The sequence below is a fragment of the Macaca nemestrina genome, chromosome X, assembly GCF_043159975.1.
Source record: "Macaca nemestrina isolate mMacNem1 chromosome X, mMacNem.hap1, whole genome shotgun sequence".
Classification (NCBI taxonomy): Eukaryota; Metazoa; Chordata; class Mammalia; order Primates; family Cercopithecidae; genus Macaca; species Macaca nemestrina.
In genome coordinates this window covers 136,133,148-136,153,449 of record NC_092145.1, presented here as the reverse complement: position 1 = coordinate 136,153,449, position 20,302 = coordinate 136,133,148, and the positions used below count along the sequence as shown (strand labels likewise).

The following is a 20,302-nucleotide window of genomic DNA, read 5'->3' as shown; positions in this document are numbered from 1 at the left end:
GGAACAGGTAAGGTTTGTTAACCCAATTGTCCTTTATCCGAAATGTTGTTGGAGGCTTTCTGGATGGAGATCACGAAGAGAAGAACAAAATGTAAATGTGCATACCTTTTTTCTTTTTTCTTTTTCTTTTTCTTTTTTTTTTTGACGGAGTCTCCCTGTGTTGACCAGGCTGGAGTGCAGTGGCGTGATCTTGGCTCACTGTAAGCTCCGCCTCCCGGGTTCATGCCATTCTCCTGTCTCAGCCTCCTGAGTAGCTGGGACTACAGGTGCCTGCCACCTCACCTGGCTAATTTTTTGTATTTTTGGTAGAGATGGGGTTTCACCATGGTCCCGATCTCCTGACCTTGTGATCTGCCCACCTCAGCCTCCCAAAGTGGTGAGATTACAGGCGTGAGCCACCGCGCCCAGCGCCTTTTTCTTGACTTCCACCTTTTTTCCTTGGCTGTTTACTCCTAGCACTGCTTTCCAGAGTTGTCTTAGAATTTACATTAGTAGGCAAGGTTAGTGTATGATAAATAACTGTATAGAGAGACAAATAAAAATCTTAGCCTCTTAGACTAATTCTTTGGGAACTTGAGCTTAGAGATTGATGTGGTTTGGCTCTGTGTCGCTACCCAAATCTCATGTTGAATTATGATCTTCAGTGTTGGTGGTGGGGCCTGGTAGGAGGTGATTGGATCATGGGGGCAGATTTACCCCCTTGCTGTTCTCATGATAACGAGAGAGTTCTCATGAGATCTGGTTGTTTAAAAGTGTGTAGCACTTCACCCTTCGCTGTCTCTATCCTGCCACCATGTGAAGATGTGCTTGCTTCCCCTTCGCCTCTGCCATGCTTGTAAGTTTCCTCAGGCCTCCCCAGCCATGTGGAACTGTGAGTCAATTAAACCTCTTTCCTTCATAAATTACCCAGTCTCAGGTAGTTCTTTCTAGCCACATGAGAACAAACTAATATGGAGATTATCCGTAATTTTCCCAATTTTACACATGAGAAAGTAGAAGCCCCACGTAAGGAAGAGACTGTCCCAATCATCAGCTAGTTGTTGGTATAACATCTTGGCCACCTCTTCCAAAGGGAACGAGAAATTATTCTTTTTATGAGGCCAAGGGAACTTACATTTGTGTGCCACTCTCTGCTAAACACAATAGTAGTTAGCTGTAATTCTCACCGCATCCACATAAAGTAAGTGTTTCCATTTTTTGGATGAAGAGTGTAAAGCTTAGATAGTTTAAGTCTCTTACCTAAGCAAAGTTAGGGGCAAAGCCGTGGTTAAAATTCAGGTAGAATGAGGTAGGTTGGTTTGTTTTTTGGAGACAGAGTGTTCCTCTGTCGCCCAGGCTGGAGTATGTGGTGTGATCTTTGGCTCACTGCAACCTCCTCCTCCAGGTTCGAGTGATTCTCCTGCCTTAGTCTCCTAAGTATCTGGGATAACAGGCACCTGTCACCACGCCTGGCTAATTTTTTTTGTATTTTTAGTAGAGATGGGGTTTCACCATGTTGTCCAGGCTGGTCTCGAACTCCTGACCTCAAGTAATCCGCCCACCTTGGCCTGTCAAAGTGCTGGGATTACAAGCAAGATTGAGCTTTTAAACCTATGCTCTTTTCAGTTTAACAGTATACCATTGTCCCCAATGCAATTATTTATAGCAAATATAGTCTCTATTAGCAATGCTGAGGTTTTGTCTAAATTTATTCTGTTACACAATCAGGAAATGGTATAATCTAATGCTTATCTAATTTTATTATTTCAGAACTATCAGATTGATACATACTCCACTTACTTACAATGAAATAATTCTACTTCTGAAAACCGCTACTTGTTAGTCTGCATTATCATCTCTGGGAATATGAGAAGCAGTATATGCAGACTTGTACTCCAGTCTTAATTTCTAGTGCCTACCAGCAGCGTGAACCTGGGCAAATCACTTAATCCCACTATACTTCAGTGTCCTTATCTACAAAATAGAAATGCTAGTGGCTAATCATAGGGTGGTTGCATTGATGACACTGAGAACGTATGGCATAGTGCATAGCACATGATAGGTGCTTGGTAGATGTTGGTTATGAATTTACTGTGAGAAGTTAGTGACAGCATTTCCTGGATGAAGTCAGCTTTCTGCTAAGAATAAAAACTGGGTAGGGAGCTCTTAACCTTGAATGTTAATTATCTTCAAGTTTGTTGGCTGAAGGTCTCAGTTGTATAAAACTGATCATTTTCCAAGAAACATAGCACTTTCAGCTCTTTTGTACTTTGAGTATGACTTGCTTTGGATTCTCTTTGATCACTGTGATGGCTAACTAAACAATTTGCCTCAGTTAACCTCAAATATGAGTACAGTGTGACCATTAGCTGTTCCTGCTTCCATGACAACAAGGCATCCTGTAACTCACCAATTTACCATTAGGACTAGATTCTAAACTCCCTTCTGGAATTAGGTTGATATGGATGCATGGCGGCTTTGGCTGCATAGTGCTTGTTACTCACATGCTCCAGCTGGTCACAGCTTTATTTGTGACATCTGTTCTGAACACATCATGTCTCTTCTTTTCCACTCTCTGGCCTGACACACCATATTGACTGTTACTGCCACTGTATTATTGTCTTCCTACCTCCCTTTTGGCTCTTCTCATGATCTTAAGGATTGAATACCCTTAACCAAATATATAGAATGAATTGACCTGTAAGAGGGATTTACCATTACCTACAAATGTTATCTTGAACCCCTGAATTTTATTTGCTATGTTAACTTTGTAACTAAACTTATTGGGTGTTTTAATTTTCAGTTGTGATCAGAGATTTTTTGTGTGTGTGTTTGTATGTGACACAGGCTCTCACTCTGTCACCTAGGCTGGAGTGCAGTGGTGCAGTCTTGGCTCCCTGCAGCTTTGACCTCCCGGGCTCAAGTGATCCTTGCATCTCAGCCTCTGAGTACCCAGGACTATAGGTGCACACCACCACATCTGGCTAATTTGTGTATTTTTTGTAGAGATGGGGTTTCACCATATGCCCCAGGCTGGTCTCGAACTCTTGAGTTCAAGTGATCCTCCCACCCCGGCCTCCCTTTGGGATTACAGGTGTGAGCCACCACACCCAACCAGGAAATTTTTGTTGTTGTTGTTGAGACAAAGTCTCACTCTGTCGCCCAGGCTGGAGTGCAGTGGCATGATCTTGGCTCACTGTAACCCCCACCTCCCAGGTTCAAGCGATTCTCATGCCTCAGCCTCCCAAGTAGCTGGGAATACAGGCACGTGCCACCACACCTGGCTAATTTTTTTGTATTTTTAGTAGAGATGGGGTTTCACCATGTTGCCCAGGCTGGTCTCGAACACCTGAGCTCAAGTGATCCTCCCACCTTGGCTTCCCACTGGGATTGCAGGTGTGAGCCACCGTGCCCAGCCAGGAAATATTTATTGAATACCTACAATGTACCGGGTATTGTACTAATGGACTCTTCAATCTTTTGAGCAATCATGATACAGGACGTAGAACTCATAGAACTCAGTGACCGAGGCAGTGGCAGAGGGCATTGCCCTAGCGGAGGGCACAACTTCTGGGCCCACAGAGAAATCCATTCACAGCTTGCTTTGGCTTTGTTATACAGAGCAGCAGTTTTCTCACTAGTCTGTGTAGATATATATTTCAAAAGAGCAGACAAACAGGATTTCTAAAGAGAGAGGATCAAGGGACTACTACCTTGATTAAGAACTCTGTCCCAATCACCTTGGTACCCCCTTTTCCTATCAGAAGAACAAAAATCATTACATGAAGGGTACCACAGGTATCAGACCCCATTAGGAAGCTCTGCATATAGTAGCATGTTTTGTATGAGATTTTTGTATTTTTTTTTTTAAAGAATAGAACGATTCTAGTTATAGGAAGATTTTTATTAGTTAGTTTGCCGTATTTGCTTTATTTTTCCCTATTCCCCCCACCCCACATACACATGCTTTATGCTTTTTTGCTGAAGCATTTGAGAATAAATTGCAGACATCATGCCTCTTTACCCCTAGATACTTAAGTATGTATGTCCTCAGCTTAAGGGCATTCTCCTAATAACCATGATACAGTTATTACCCTTGGGGAATTCATCATTGATATAAAAATAAAATGGACCATCTAAATTTCCCTTAATGGGGCCAGGCGCTGTGGCTCACACCTGTAATCCCAGCACTTTGAGAGGCTTAGGCTGGTGGATCACCTGAGGTCAGGAGTTCGAGACCAGCCTGGCCAACATGGTGAAAACCTGTGTCTACTAAAAATACAAAAATTAGCCGGGCGTGGTGACGCACATGTGTAATCCCAGCTATTCAGGAGGCTGAAGTAGGAGAATCTCTGGAACTTGGGAGGGGCAGGTTGCAGTGAGCTGGGATCATGCCACTGCACTCCAGCTTGGGCGACAGAGCAAGACTCTGTCTCAAAAAAGTAAAACTAAAAAAAAAAATAAATTTCTCGTAACGGCTGCCGGTTCCTGTATTGGACAACTCTCGGGTCTAGAACACTCTCAGAAGGCACTGCAGAAGAGGCGGCTGCTGAGCATGGTGCTGCAGAGCCCAGGGTGGGGGGCAGGAGACTCCCACCTCAGCAACGCAGTAGACCAGTAGCGGGCAGGAGTGACAGGAAGGCTGGCTGGGTGCAAACAGGAGAATGAACTAAAAGTCTGTAGACAGAAGGGCCACCCTTTGTTCTGACCTTGAGACAAAACCTGACTGTCCATAGAAGAGTGCTTTAAAATATAATTTAGCAATAAGTCATCTACAACCCCCCATTAACATCCTAGAGAAGATCACATTTTCCAAAGATGGCCATGAGGATACTTTTCTACAGTGTGACCTTGACACCTCTCTGTCAGGAGCGGGAGTCGAAATTTCCTTCTGGAGTCTGGGCAGGCCCTGGCTACTTAGCCTAATTGATTGTGTTAGACATAGGCCAGCCGTGTGACTTCTGAGCCTGGGTCATAAAAGGCCATGCGGCTGCTGTCTTTCACTGAAGTGATGGAAGGATCCAACTAGCCCGAGGCTGCCGTGATGTGAGGGAGCCCAGGAAGAGGCCACCCCAAGCTGCTCAGATGTGCAATCCTAGTTGCGAAGTCATCTGGCCCAAGCATCAGACTTAGGAGTGAAGGGGCCTTCGGATGCTTCCAGACCCAAGATCTAGTCAACCTGCAGCCTTCGAGTTTTTCCAGCTGAGACCCAGATAAGCCATCCCTTCTGCGTTCTGTCTAAATTCCTGACTCACAACATCTGTGAGTGTCATAATAGGGACATTGGGCTGAAAGAAGGCATGTAATATCTGGATGCTTGGAGGCACTGAATTTGATAGGGAATAAAGTGTGTGTGAAGTCCCCAGTCTTTGGCTCTTTGTCTCTGAAGTTCTGACTTATTCTTTTTTTGGTTTTTTGAAATGGGGTTTCACTGTGTCACCTAGGCTGGAGTGCAGTGGCACAATCACAGCTCACTGCAGCCTCGACCTCCCAGCTCAAGTGATCCCCCTGCCTCAGTCTCCCAAGTAGCTGGAACTATAGTCACGCACCACCATGCCCAGCTAATTTTTTATTTTTTGTAGAGACTGGGTCTCCCTATGTTGCCTGGGCTGGTCTTGAGCTCTTGTACTCAAGCAGTCCTCTTGCCTCAGCCTCCCAAAGTGCTGGGATTACAGGCATAACTGACTCACTGTGATTAATAATAATAACCAAACCATGGTCTGGCCTAGAGTGGAGGCAGCCCCAAGTTTGGCAGATTTCAAATCTGTAACCTATTTTGATCTCTTCTTAGATTCAGGAATAAATTTTCTTGAACAAAGGAAAACTCTTAAGCTCTTAAGACAGTGAGAAACTGCTCATGAAGCAAAACAAACATTTTAAAAGTAGAAACTAAGTTTTTAAAAAAGGGATTCTTTGAAGGACATTCACAATCATTTGGTAGGTCTCCATTCACATGTCAGGTTGTTTCTTCTGAAGGACTATTCAATTAATCATTGTTTAACCCTAGTAAATCCAAAACTTAATGACTTATTCTTAAATTCAGTGTTTTCAACAGATTGAAATCTTATAACTACAACTGGAGAAAAGAAGTTGAAGAGCTCACCTCCACACATGGACATAAACATGGGAAGAACAGACACTGCAAACTACTAGACAGGGGAGGGAAGTGTGCGCGGGTTGAAAAACCACCTGTTGGGTACTGTGCACGCTACCTGGGTGCAACATCCCCATGGAACAAGCCTGTGCGTGCACCCCCTGTATCTAAAATAAAAGTTGAAAATTTTGTTAAAAAGAGCTCACCTTAAAATAATATGTTCTCAGTTATATTTTACAAATTTTAACATGGTTAATGGGAAAAATACATTGCCAACTCAGACATTTAGTTGGTGATATTAATGAAAAGCATTTATTTGATGATATTAATAAAAATTTTCAGAATGAGCTGGATCATTCTGTTGGGTTTTTTTGGTGCCTTGCGAGTAATTTTTCCATGTATTACTCTTTATCTCATTATTGCCACTCCCAAACCACCCCCCAGCCCCCACCATCTGCTAAAGCTGAACAATGGACAAAGAAAGCCTTCAAGTAATCCAGACAGAGGAGACTCTACATTTTAGGAGGCATGGTCTCTGTTGATTGAAGACAGTGTAAAATATGTCCTTAGCCTCTGCTTTAATTAAAAGGTACTTAGTGTCAATCGCTTGAACCTAGGAGGCAGAGGTGGTAGTGAGGTGAGATCCCGCCATTGCACTCCAGCCTGGGCAATAAGAGCGAAACTCCATCTCAAAAAATAAATAAATAAGTAAATAAAATAAAAAAGAAAAAGTTTCTTATCATCAGGTGACTTGATTAACTGAAGAAATAATTATTTTTTCTGCCGCCTGTAAATTACTCGAAAAGAGGATTAAAGCCAAGCCAGGGTTATCAGCCACTACGGAAACCAGGTGTAAAGAAATATGTCTGTGAGCTCCTGCTCGCAGGCGGCTAGCTAAACGCTCCTGGCTACCTCCTGGTCCAACCATCGGGAAGGCTCCCTGCATTAAATTGAAAGTCATTTGTATTTCTGTGTCTACTCATCCTAGGTCTTGGTGAATGTGAAGCTGTATGGGACCTTTCTAGACAAAGCAAATCATACCTTTTGCAAATACAGTAATTGTCTCCAGCTTCCCAATAAAAGGACAAAGTATAAAAAATAAACAGAGGCCAGGCACAGTGGCTCACGCCTGTAATCCTAGAACTTTGGGAAGCCGAGGCGGGTGGATCACCTGAGGTCAGGAGTTCGAGACCAACCTGGCCAACATGGTGAAACCCCGTCTCTACTAAAAATACAAAAATTAGCCGGGTGTAGTGGTGCATGCCTGTAATCCCAGCTACTCGGGAGGCTGAGGCAGGAGAATCGCTTGAACCCAGGAGGTGGAGGTTGCAGTGAGCTGAGATTGCGCCACTGCAGTCCAGCCTGGGCAACAGAGTGAGACTCTGTCTCACAAACAAACAAACAAACAAAGCAACCAGAAACAGAAGAGAATGAAAGGATCGTCAAACTTAAGAGAAAAACAGAAGAAATGCACATGAGTGTATTTGAGTCTAATGACCTGTTTGCATCCACTAAGTCAGAATTTTCCAAGCCCCCTCACCTGCTCCCTTTGTCATCTTTGAACTGATACCAGGGAAAAACTTAATTGGCAAATTTGAATGAGATGAAGTATATTGAGAAATGCAGAATAAAACTAGAAAGTCAAAATTAAGTAATGTGGAGAAGCCAAGTAAGTAGGGGAAAAATGAAGTCAAATAATTGGAAAGCAGAACTGGAAAATACACAATATACCAGAAGACTCATCAAAACAGAACCCTCTGACAAGGACATTCATTTAAAACCAAAATGTTTTTCTTGCTAAGTTCATTATTAAAAAAAAAAAAAAATGGTTGTTAGAACCTTTTGATTTAAACTGAGTATCTGGCATTAATACATAGGAAAGATACTTTCAATGTATATGAAGAAAGCACAGAAAGATTATAAAAATGAGGCATTTCATACTTATTTTTAGGCTAACAAATTAACTAAAAAAGACTTATCCTCCTATTTAAGCTGGTATATAATTAAGATATTTGAGTACAAATAATTTGTCCCTAAACTTCATGTAGAATGTAAGAGACAAAACCTGAGATTTTTCAACTACTCTTTTTAAAAAACACAAACTTCTGGACCAGGTGTGGTGGCTCACGCCTGTAATCCCAACACTTTGGGAGGCCGAGGTGGGCAGGTCACTTGAGGTCAGGAGTTGGAGACCAGCCTGTGCAACATGGTGAAACCTCATCTCTACTAAAAATACAAAAATTAGCCGGGCGTGGTGATGGGCGTCTATAATCCCAGCTACTCGGGAGGCTGAGGCAGGAGAGAATCGTTTGAACCTGGGAGGCTGAGGTTGCAGTGAGCCAAGATCGCACCACTGCACTTCAGCCTGGGCAACAGAGCGAGACTCTGTCTCAAAAAAAAAAAAAAAATCAACAACAAACAAAGAAAAAAACAAACTTCTGAAAGCATGATCTATTCTTTGAATAAATCATTGAGAAGCTACCATAGGCGAGGCACTATAATATGTGCTATGAGGGATACAGAGACAGATAAAAGTTTCTTTCCACATGAGTTTTATAACAGACTGATAATCCAAGGAAGCTTGAAGAAAATGCTTCCTGAAATTTGGTTCTCTAAGACCATGCCTAGTAGTTGAGTTTTAATTATTGCAGAATCATCAGATGAACCCAGGGAGTGGGTTCTCAGGGCTGACCAAGCAGTAACTGACAATTCGATTGTGTATCCCATGGCCTCAGACTATTCTGTTTGAGTATCATCAGCATCATTAGTGATTTCTATTTAATTAGCCTCTTTTCTAAGTTTTAAGAATATGTGGCTGTTAAATATTGTGGTTTATTAAATTTTTATTTATGGAGATGGGGGTCTTGCTACATTGCCCAGGCTGGTCTCAAACTCCCGGCCTCAAGTGATCTGCCCATCTCAGCCTCCCAAGTAGCTAGGATTACATGCGTGAGCCACTGCCTCTGGCTTAAATGTTAAGCACATTTTAACCCTCACCAAATCTCTGTGAAGTAGATACTGTTCTTATTTTATAGGTGGTTATAATGAAGTTTAGAAGTGTAAAGAAACTTACCCCTGCTCATGAAGCTTGTGAATGCTCTAGTCAAGATTCAAACCCCAATCAAACTTCAGCACCTGACCTTTGTCATCACCAGCCCACAGGACCATAGGCTTTTCTCTGAATCCTGAACTCCAAAAAACTGAAAATTGAATTTCTTTTTCATATATTTGCTGCCAGAACTCATTTTCTAGCAAAACCAGACCTGAACTGACTTGATTACATAGTCTTTATCGTACTTACTGGAGATGTTCATGTATTTCACTGCAGCTATGTTGTGGCTCTCTAATACTCTGTATTGTACAATGTATGGTATAGACTCCTTTTTACCTTCCTAAAATTGGAAAACCTTTAAATTCTGAAACCATCTAGATCTGCAACTTTCAGAGAAGAGATGAGAACCTGACTGCGGCCACCTCACGCCTGCCAGCCGGCTCTCACTGCTCACGACATGCTTGTATCCTGTGGCTCCTAACAGGCTGCCAACTTGGAAATTTAAACATGTATACTTTCATTACCCCCAAAAACTCATAATTGTGAAAAAATTATTAGTTCATACTGATACTCCCAGTTTCAGTTTAACACCAGAATTCTTCTACTTCTTCCCTGTTCCAGAACTTCCTTTTTCCTGTTAAAGAAAAAAAAAAAATTGGCTAGGCGTGGTGGCTCATGCCTGTAATCCCAACAGTTTGAGAGGCCAAGGCGGGCAGATCACCTGAGGTCAGGAGTTCAAGACCAGCCTGGCCAACATGGTGAAACCCTGTCTCTACTAAAAATACAAAAATTAGCTGGGCGTGGTGGTGGATGCCTCTAATCCCAGCTATTCCAGAGGCTGAGGCAGGGAGAATTGCTTGAACCCGGGAGGCGGAGCTTGCAGTGAGCCAAGATCGCACCATCACACTCCAGCCTGGGTGACAGAGTGAGACCCTGTCTCCAAAAAAAAAAAAAAGGGAAAGAAAAAGAAAAGAAAAAAAAATATCTGATACTTGTTAAAGATGGTAGGGAAGGCTTTATTCAAGAGGGACCCCTATAGTGGGAGTTTTGCAGTAGTGGGGAGAGATCAGGCTGATCTCCTAGTGCAACAAGGACAAGTGGAAATTTATAGCCAAGGAGCAGGGTGTGGGTCAATGGGTGGAAAGTTACTAAGAGGAAAAGTCCAGGTTGGAGGGGATTCTTGTTGAAGGCAGGCCAGGGTGATAAGATATCGAGGGTAGGGGGATCAGACACCAAGGGTAGGGGATTTTCACTGAAATGACTCAGCAGGATTTTTGCTAAGACTGGACTAAGCAGGTCAAGATAGAACCCAAAGTCGAGGCCTAGTCAAAAAGAAGACTCAGAGCCAGATGCGCTGGCTCACGCCTATAATCCCAGCACTTTGGGAGGCTGAGATGGGAGGATCGCTTGAGCCCAGGAGTTCGAGACCGGCCTGGGCAACATGGCAAAACCCCCTCTTTACTAAAAATACAAAAATTAGCCAGGTGTCCCAGCTACCTGGGAGGCTGAGGTGGGGGAATCACTTGAGCCCAGGAGGTTGAGGCTGTAGTAAACCGTGATTGTGCCACTGCACTGCAACCTGGGTGACAGAGTGAGACCCTGTCTCCAAAAACAAACAAACAAATAAGCAAACCCAGGAGAACCTGGTTCAAGTTTGGTCAAAGGAGAGAGTCTTTGTCATCCCACAGTGAGAACATCAATGTTTCTTTTGTGATTTAAATAGAATTTCCTTTCTGTTTAACCAGGATGCAAAGTATTTCTCCCGGCATGTGAAAAGCTAGACTTATATTTTAACTTAGATAATAGGGAATTCATTTTATAATGAGATTCACTGTGATAAATAGCAGCATTTTTAGTGCATTTAAAGTTAAAGTTATATTCATACAGAACCTTTTAGGAATAATATACGGATGCTCCTTGACTTACAGTGGGGTTACATCCTGATGAATACATCATAAGTCAAAAATATTGTAACTGAAAAATGCACTTGGCCAGGCATGGTGGCTCATGCCTGTAATGCCAGCACTTTGGGAGGCCAAGATGGGTGGATCACTTGAGGTCAGGAGTTCGAGAACAGCCTGGCCAACATGATGAAACCCTATCTCTACTGAAAACACAAAAACTAGCCGAGCATTGTGATGGGCGCCTGTCATCCCAGCTACTTGGGAGGCTGAGGCACGAGAATCGCTTGAACCCAGTGGGTGGAGGTTGCAGTGAGTGGAGATTGTGCCACTGCACTCCAACCTGGGTGACAGAGTGAGACTCTGTCTCAAAACAAAAAAGCACTTAATAATTAGATAAACCCATCATAAAGTCAGAAGATTAAACAATCAAGAAATCATAAATTGAACTGTTTTAAGTTGGGGACTGTCTCTATATTATTTGAAGCAAAATGACCAGAGCTAGTTGGACGTGGTGGCTCACGCCTGTAATCCCAGCGCTTTGGGAGGCCGAGGCGGGTGGATCACAAGGCCAGGAGATCGAGACCATCCTGGCTAATATGGTGAAACCCCGTCTCTACTAAAAATACAAAAAATTAGCCCAGGCGTGGTGGTGGGCGCCTGTAGTCCCAGCTATTTGGGAGGCTGAGGCAGGAGAATCGCTTGAACCCAGGAGGCAGAGGTTACAGTGAGTCGAGATCGTGCCATTGCACTCCAGCCTGGGTGACAGAACAACACTCCGTCTAAAAAAAAAAAAAGACCAGAGTCATTTTAAATGTTAATTGCCTAAGGCCAAAAGAATGTGTATAGAATAGATGTTGGAAGGTCATTGCGGGGGCATTTCACCCCTTCCCCTCTTACTTGAAGTGGGTATTTGGGGATTAAGGTCTTTATCACAGTGAAAGTACAAAGGAGAAAAGTGAATCATCAATTAGTTAAAAGATTTACCAAAGGCCTTCCATATACTCACTTAGGATGAGGGAAATGAGGAATGGATTATTTCAGACTTTCATCTTTTATTGTAACTTTTTTGAGAATGGAGAAGTGGGTCGGGGATGAGTGGGGAAGAAAGGTTCTGCAGATGACTTTCTAGACTAGGTTCTTTTTTTCAAGTTTTATTTGGTAGGGAGAGCAAATGAATAAACCAGAATGTGACTGGAAGTGTTAGAAAATTGGATTTACTTCTGAATCTCTGACTTGCTGCCTTCATGACCTACAGAAGAATAAGGAGAGTTTGGTAGAGAAAATTGTTAAATGAGCTCTGCTCATCTCTCTCTGGGCCTGGCCACGATGTTGCCCATTTCTGTGCAGCTTCCAGGGAATATGGAACAGCAAAGAGGCCTAGGCAGGGCGAGGGAGATGGGATGGACTCCTCAATACCACGGAGACCAGGAGGACCAGTGTTTGTCCAACACTTGCTCCGTGTCAGCCTGCATGCACGGTATCACATTTAGTCCTTACACAAACTAGCTTTATCCCCGTTTTACAGATTAAGGCAGCTGAGACTCAGAAGTGAAGAAGCTTACCAAAGTTTTCACAACCTGCAAATGGAGGAATTGGGGCTGGAGGACATTTGTGTCTCCAAAGCTCATGCCTTTTCTATCAGGCCCTCCACCACCAGCCACCATGGAGTTTCCAGCAGGGCTGGGGGTTGCAGGCCAGGCTGATGCTAGAACTCTTCTTGCCACATGACAGCAGAGGAAGGAGCTCAGGTTTCCTCTTTTAAGTGGCCAGGTATGTTTCCTCTCATGGCATCTTGTTTATGTAAATTTTATGCACAGCCAGTTCAGGGAAGCCTCCAGAAGGCACTGACCTCCTTCCTTATGGTTACAGTGAGTCGAGATGTGGCACAGTAGATCCCTCTGCCTCTGAGTACACCCAGGAGATAGTTTCTCTGGCACATGCCAGCCCTGTGTCTCAGTCAGAGCCTCTCCTCTGGAATCACAGGGTCTCTGGGGTCTGTGGCTGCTTCCCAGAGGGGCAGAGCTACGGTCCCTGAAGAAACACACTGTAGGAAAATCTTAGGAAACAGTTGGCACCCACAGTAGGTGAATATTTGTGAAATGAATGGATCCGTTGCCTCCTGGAAAGCCCTATGAACGGGAGTGGATTTACATGTTCTGTTACTTTTGTACTTGGCAGTTTTCCCACGGTATTTATTTGAAAACAAGTTCAGATTATATCCCAGGTCACTTTTATATTGCCGCTGGCAACGCTAGGAACGTTTTTGTGTTAAGAAAAAAAAAAACAAACAAAACTGCTTTCAAGGTTGCCTCTTGTAATGAATGTTCTTTTTCTCTGCTAATTAAATTATTTTCTTCAACTTGCTATTTCAAAGGATAAAAATTCAACTAGAGACTGCAGGATTATTTAATTTTCTCTTTCCAACCAGTAGTAACCGTGCTACCATGGGAGCACTTTATTTCTCCATCTGTTAGACTATAAAATCATGGAACATTTTTCATGTCTTAATAGGGAGAGATAATGCATGTGAGAAAACTTCATATATGTTTCTACGAAAGGAACTTCCTGTGCGGCTGGCTAACACAATGAGAGAAGTTAATCTTCTGCCGGATAATTTACTTAACCGCCCTTCAGTGGGATTGGTTCAGAGTTGGTAAGTAAACAATGTGGCTTAAAATGGATCTTCCCACAATGCTGTGAACATTTGGCAGCGGGACCATTCTCTGTAAAAGTGCACATACTGCCCATCTGGGGAATGAGTCATTTGGGATAGCTGGATTTTCCATGCAATTAAAAGTTTTTTTTTTTTTTTTCTTTATGTGCTGTTTGTTTTAAAGTTGTTTTAATGAAAATGCTTGTAAATTATACTAGACACTTTCTTGAGTTTTTCTTGTGTGTGGTGGGATTGCACTTTTTCTGACAGGGCATCTGCTGTTTTTATCAAGTCTTAACCTTACTCCTTTTGTTTTCCTTGTAAAGACATTCCTTGAAGTCAGTGCTTCTTGTAGAACAAATTAAGTCATTTAAAGGGTGAACCTCAGATTGGAAAAATATCAGTTCCCTGCTGTGCTTCATTTGCTCCATGAAAAGTAGGGAAAATTTTGACAGAGTATAACGTAAACTTAAATCAGTTATAGCTCTGATGCTTGAAGCATATGTCATTTAACTAAAGACGTTGAATTTGTGACGCAAAGTTACCCGCTAGGTAAGCAGGGTGAGATCAATGAATGGTAGGATGTAAGAGCAAGTGGTGTGTTTTTAGAAAGGGATTTGCATATACAGTGTTTGAGAAACATTTGCAGGTCTACTCTGTGTTTTAAAAGCAAGGTAGAGGCCGGGTGTGGTGGCTCACACCTGTAATCCCAGCACTTTGGGAGGCTGAGGCAGGTGGATCACTTGAGGTCAGGAGTTTGAGACCAGCCTGGCCAACATGGTGAAACCTCATCTCTACTAAAAATACAAAAATTAGCCAGGCATGGTGGCATGCGCCTGTAATCCCAGCTACTCAGGAGGCTGAGGCAAGAGAATCACTTGAACCTGGGAGGTGGAGATTGCAGTGAGATAAGATCACGCCACTGTACTCTCCAGCCTGGGCAACAGAGTAAAACTCCATCTCAAAAATAATAAATAAATAAATAAATAAATAAATAAATAAATAAATGCAAGTAGAAGTCACTGTGAAGAAAGTTGGAGGAGTTGGGGAGGTCAGATGCCATCAGTCCTCTCAAGCAAGCACAGTGCTGTGGGAGCAGAGAGAAGCGGACAGAAATGCAAGCTGTGGTTCCGCACTGCCCCTTGGTGGGTGGGTGGAACTGACAGATTGCAGGTGACAGGGAGAGCATTTTAGAAGGGAATGGCGTGGACAGATGTAAGGAGAGTGGAACTACTAATTAGCTCACATCTAGAGGGTTAGTGGAGGCCAGGCTACTGAAAGAGAATGGACATTCAATAGTCATTCCTCCATAGTATTAATTATAATAAATTCATAGGGTTAAAATGAATTGTCTGAGACACACTATATTAGGTGGTCTCAGAGGTACAGTGTCAAGTCTCTTTTCCAGACAAGCAGCAGCTTCTCACTGTGTGACATGCAGTCTTTGGAATGCAGGAGAAATGAAAGAGACTGTGACTGTGGCTTTGATGTCATATAGTTCCTTGCATCCTGCTCTGGTTCCATAGCTTGTTTCAGAAAGAGCAGCAAGTTCTTGTTTGCACGAGACTTCTTTATTGCTTCAAGGCCATCATTAGAGATTTTCCAGTAGAAGGTATAAAATCCCAATTAGAGGCCACTGTGGTGGGGATTCTAGGTAGGCAGGATCAAGTCCCCTGATCCTGGTGGTGGTGACAGTTAAACATTTACTATTGCTTATGTACAGGCTGGGTCAGGGTGTTCAAAGTGAATTGCTGGGCTCTTTCGTGTTGTTTTCCAACATCAACAACCAATTCCGAGTCTCTGGACAGCAACTGGGTTCAGCAATTCAGTTCAATCCTGACACTACCTACTTGGAGTCAGGGCACACTCCACAGCTTTACAGCTCAGCCCCACAAGAATCTCCCCTACTGCAGACACCAGTCACAAGTCCTGGGCCACCTGTGCCTCTGACTGAGTGGCTGGACACTGAGTTTCCACACCCCTTCTCTCAGATTTGATAATTTGCTGGAACGGCTCACAGAACTCAGGAAAATACTTTACCTATGTTTATAGGTTTATTAGAAAGGGTACAATTCGGGAACAGCCACATGGGAGAGATGCATAGGGCAAGGTATGGGAGGCCGCATGGAGCTTCCATGCCCGCTCTGGGCACACCACCCTCCCAGTACCCCCATATGTTCACCAACCTGGAAACTCTGATGGTCGTTCAAGGGTTTTGATAGAGCTCAATCTCCAGCCCTCTCCCCTCCCCAGAAGTTGAGAATAGAGCTGAAAGTTAGTCCTCGAATCGCTTGGCCTTTCTGGTGACCAGCCCCATCCTGAGGCTATCTAGAGATCCCATCCTAAGTCACCACATTAGCATGAACTCAGGTGTGGTCAAAGGGGGCTCTTTATGGATAGCAGAAGACACTCCTGTCACTCAGAAAGTTCCAAGGGTTTTGGGAGCTCTGTGCCAGGAAGCAGGGACAAAGACCAAATGTACTTAAATGTATTATATGATACCGGCAAAGTATAGGCTCGAACAAATTGCTATGTCAACTCCGTTGTTTGGTTTTTGTCTTTTAACTCTTCCTTTTCCACATCCATTCCAAACAAATGCATGCCATTTCTTCTTTCTTGTTTCTTAAACATTCTATTTTGAAATACTTTCCTACTTAACAGAAGGGTTGCAAAACTGGTAGAAAGAATTCCCGTATACTGTCACGTAGATTCACTAATTGTGAACATTGTTAACATTTGACCACGTTCTACCATTGTCATTCATATTCTTTCTTTCTGTCTCACTCTCTGCATACACACACACACACACACACACGTGTGCGCACACACATATATATATCTATGTCTATATATGGCACACAGACCCATATATGGTACACATACACGATGTCTACATCATGCCCCTCTGCCATGAATACTTTAGCATGTATTTCATTGGAACAGGTCTTAGAAAACCACAATGTGGTCATCAAATTCGGGAAATTTAACATTGATACAGTAATGTCTTCTAATATGTAGAACTTGTTCTCGCTTTACTAATTGTTGTGATACTACCCACATCTTTTTTTTTTTTTTTTTTTTTTGCAATTTCTCCTCCTGATTTAGGAATCCACTTCAGGATCATGCATTGTGTTTCCCTGCCATTTTTTTCCTTTTAAAAATGAATATTATGCATAATGGGCTGTGAACCCCACCACTGTCCCCTTGGTCACAGTATGTCCTCCTTGCTCTCTTGACTGTCAGGCTGGGAACCTCAGAATAATCTTTGGCTCCCTTCTATTTAAGACTTTCTTCAACTGTCCCCTCTGGAAAGGACAGGATGCCTACCTAGCTTGCTTGCGTGTGGCAGGGCAGAGGGCATCACTGGGGCTGGCTGGCTTTGACCTCTTGGTGTTTTGACCCAGTGATTTTAGCAATATCTAATCCATAGCCTTATGTGCCCAGAGACTTTTATTTATTTATTTATTTTTCTTTTTTTGAGATGGAGTCTTGCTCAGTTTCCCAGACTGGAGCGCAGTGGCACAACCTCGGCTCACCGCAACCTCTGCCTCTTGGGTTCAAGCGATTCTCCTACCTCAGCCTCCCGAGTAGTTGGGACTACAGACAGGCATGTGCCACCATGCCCAGCTAATTTTTTGTATTTTTAGTAGAGATGGGGTTTCGCCATGTTGGCCAGGCTGGTCTTGAACTGCTGGCCTCAAGTGATCCATCCGCCTCAGCCTCCCAAAGTGCTGGGATTACAGGCGTGAGCTAACACGCCTGGTTTCCAGAGACTTTTAAAAAATATGTCCAGTGATGAACATTCATTAGTATCAAATGCATTGTCCAAAGTTCACATGAGGCTGATGAATCAAGTGGCATTCTCATTGGTGTATTTATATGTGTAACAGTCATTTTTAGTTATTGGAGTGTCCTCATCCTCTATCCAAAGGTGTAGATAATAGGATTAGTGGCAGTTAATGGTTAGAAATAATTAGAATAAAGGGATAATTCTTTCAGAACATGTTAAAACCCCAAATAGAGATCACATATCTCTAATTGGAATATCTGAATCTCCACCAGATCCAACAGATCCTGGCTTGATATAGCTACTGCACTAATGGGCCTCTCTGGATGTCATTTTTCTATGTTCTCCAGATCTTAATGTTGGACAGACTGTTTCTTATACTGGCCCTGATTGAGATATGGAGATATTCTTAATCCAGAAGCTGTTTCTGAGGGTTTAATTGGCATTCTTCCTCCCCCATTAAGTATTGATGAAATTAATTTAACTTCTTCATGTCTAGTTTCTAAGTTCTTGGCAGGCACTTCAGCGTCACACATGTGCTTCTTAAAATATGTATGTACATTTTTGGTAATCAAACTATAGACTTGATATATAAGTTAGGATGTGTCTGTCTGTAAGTAGAGAAAATGAAACTGAACCTGGCTCATGTCACTAGAAGGTCCAGCCGTAGGGTAAGCTTTTGGTGTTGGTTTGATTCAGAGATTCACGAAGCTGTCGAGGCCCTGCTTTCGATGGCGTTGGCTTCGTTTTCAGACTGGATTCCCTCCTGGTGGCAGAATAGCGGCAGCAGTTCCAGGCTTCCAATCCACACAGCACACTGTACAAAAGCAGAGCAGGTTGGTTTCTCTGCCAGAGTCCTCCAGCGAGTCTTTTCTGTCATTTTACTAGCCTGAATTGAGACAGTATGTCCCTTCCTGAGCCATTCCCTGTGTTCAGGAGAATGCACACAGTGATAGACTTAGACCTAAACTATTGGGCTAATGAATAATTAGTGGCAAGAGAAATAGGATTGCCCAGAGAAGAATGGGACCACGCAGGATCTTTGGAGGCACCGGCTTCCCTGATACACTTGAGCCACATGGGGGATGGGGATGGGATGGAGACCTGAGTGAAAATTTGGAGTGTTCTTAGGAAGAGGGAGAGGAGGGGTGGATGCTGGGCAGGCAACTAACACAGTAACTCTTCTTTTTCTTTTTTTTTTTCATTTTAGGTATATGCAGAGTTTTCTTGAACTTTTAGAATATGAAAATAAGAGCCCTGAGGATCCACAGGTCTTGGATAAGTAAGTATGGTACCACTTACCTGAAAGTAAAAATATCTAGATAAGAAAGATTTTGGTAAATGTAATTCAAGTCATTAAGACTCAAGGAGTATGATGTGGACAAAAGCATTCATTTTCTTAATGAGTAATGACTCAACATTGAGTTTTTTTTTTAATTCGAGTTAAGAATGTAACACAATACAAAAGTAATAATGACACTTTCAGTTTTGCTTTTCTGATCTAATTCTTAATACCTTTACCCAAGGTGAACTGGGCACTCACTATGAATACTGCAGTAAATGTTCCATCTAGTGGTAGTTTTAAGAATGCAGTGGCCTTTGTATATACATGAATTTATCTACTCAATCCTTTACAATTAAAAAAAAAATTTCAACAGGATATTACATTTGAGCTCAAAAACTGTAGTGGTTTTGTTTTGGAGAGGCATAAAAGAGTACGTTTTTTATATAGCAACCTGAATTCTATTGTATTGCTCCCATTATGCACAGACTGGCAAATTATGCCGATGAGATATTTCTGTTTCTCATTTTTATTTATCCCAGGAACACTAACTCTAGCTGTGACTATGTTTTCCCCTCCAAGAGAAATTAAATATCCCTTTCACATTAATCTCTTCCTGTTTCATGTATATGTGAGTGGATGCATATGGTAGGCCTGTTGTACTGAGGAATTTCTAAGTATAAACTAGTCCACATAGTTGTGAGACTGAACACCTGACTTAATAGATGTTCCATAAGAAGAACTAGGAAAATACCATGTTATACAAGCAACCTTAGGAGGTATTTAACCCAGTCCTCTCAATCCACAGATAAGGAAACTGAGGTCAGAGATGTGAAGTGACTTGCCCAAGATTGTGACCATTCATAGCAAAGCTGGACCTATAAGTTATGTTTTCGTTTGAGCCATGAGTAGCTAGTTCTAGTCTAGTTGTAAACTAAAATTCAAAGGAAAAACAAAAGCCCTCACCTATTTTATACTTTGTTGGGTGTTTTGTCTAATAGATCTGTGAAATGTGGAAGGCGGGGAAGCATTGGGTTAGAGCCCCAGATGTAGCGTTTTCCTTGATATAAGCCACTGCTGTCATTTAAGCGATCAGTATTAAATGAATTCAATCCAGGAGCTTTGTTTTCTCAAAAGTCGTTAGCTGGTAATCATTTGGTGGAAATCGGAAAACCTAGGGCTGACCACTCTAGCTCCAGATTTTAGAACAGATTTGTAGAAGTATAGTTGGTCTTTTGTATTGGCAGGTTCCACATCCTTGGATTCAACCAGCCGCAGAGCGAAAAGATATTCAGGGAAAAAAAAAAAAAAAGCAATTAAAAAATAACAATGCAACAATAAGAAATAATACAGATTTTTAAAATACAGTTTAACAACTGTTTAAATCATATTTAGATTGTATCAGGTATTATAACTAGTCTAGAAATGATTTAAAGTATCAGAGAGAATGTGAGTAGGCTGTATACACTGTTTTAGACAAGGGACTTGAGCATCTGAGGATCTGGGTATCTTCGGGGATCCTGGAACCAGTCCCCTACAGATACTGAGAGA

At 42.5% G+C, this 20,302-nt stretch overlaps 1 protein-coding gene across 1 annotated transcript in view; it reads left to right on the top strand.

Annotated features, from left to right (window-relative positions):
- LOC105478241 (pyruvate dehydrogenase kinase 3) overlaps nucleotides 1-20,302 on the top strand; it is an 85,282-nt gene that overhangs the window by 15,280 nt on the left and 49,700 nt on the right. Inside the window, exons 2-3 of the mRNA XM_011735376.2 lie at nucleotides 13,541-13,682; nucleotides 18,680-18,751. Of these exons, the coding sequence (XP_011733678.1) occupies nucleotides 13,541-13,682; nucleotides 18,680-18,751 (214 nt within the window). The remainder of the gene's footprint in view (nucleotides 1-13,540; nucleotides 13,683-18,679; nucleotides 18,752-20,302) is intronic.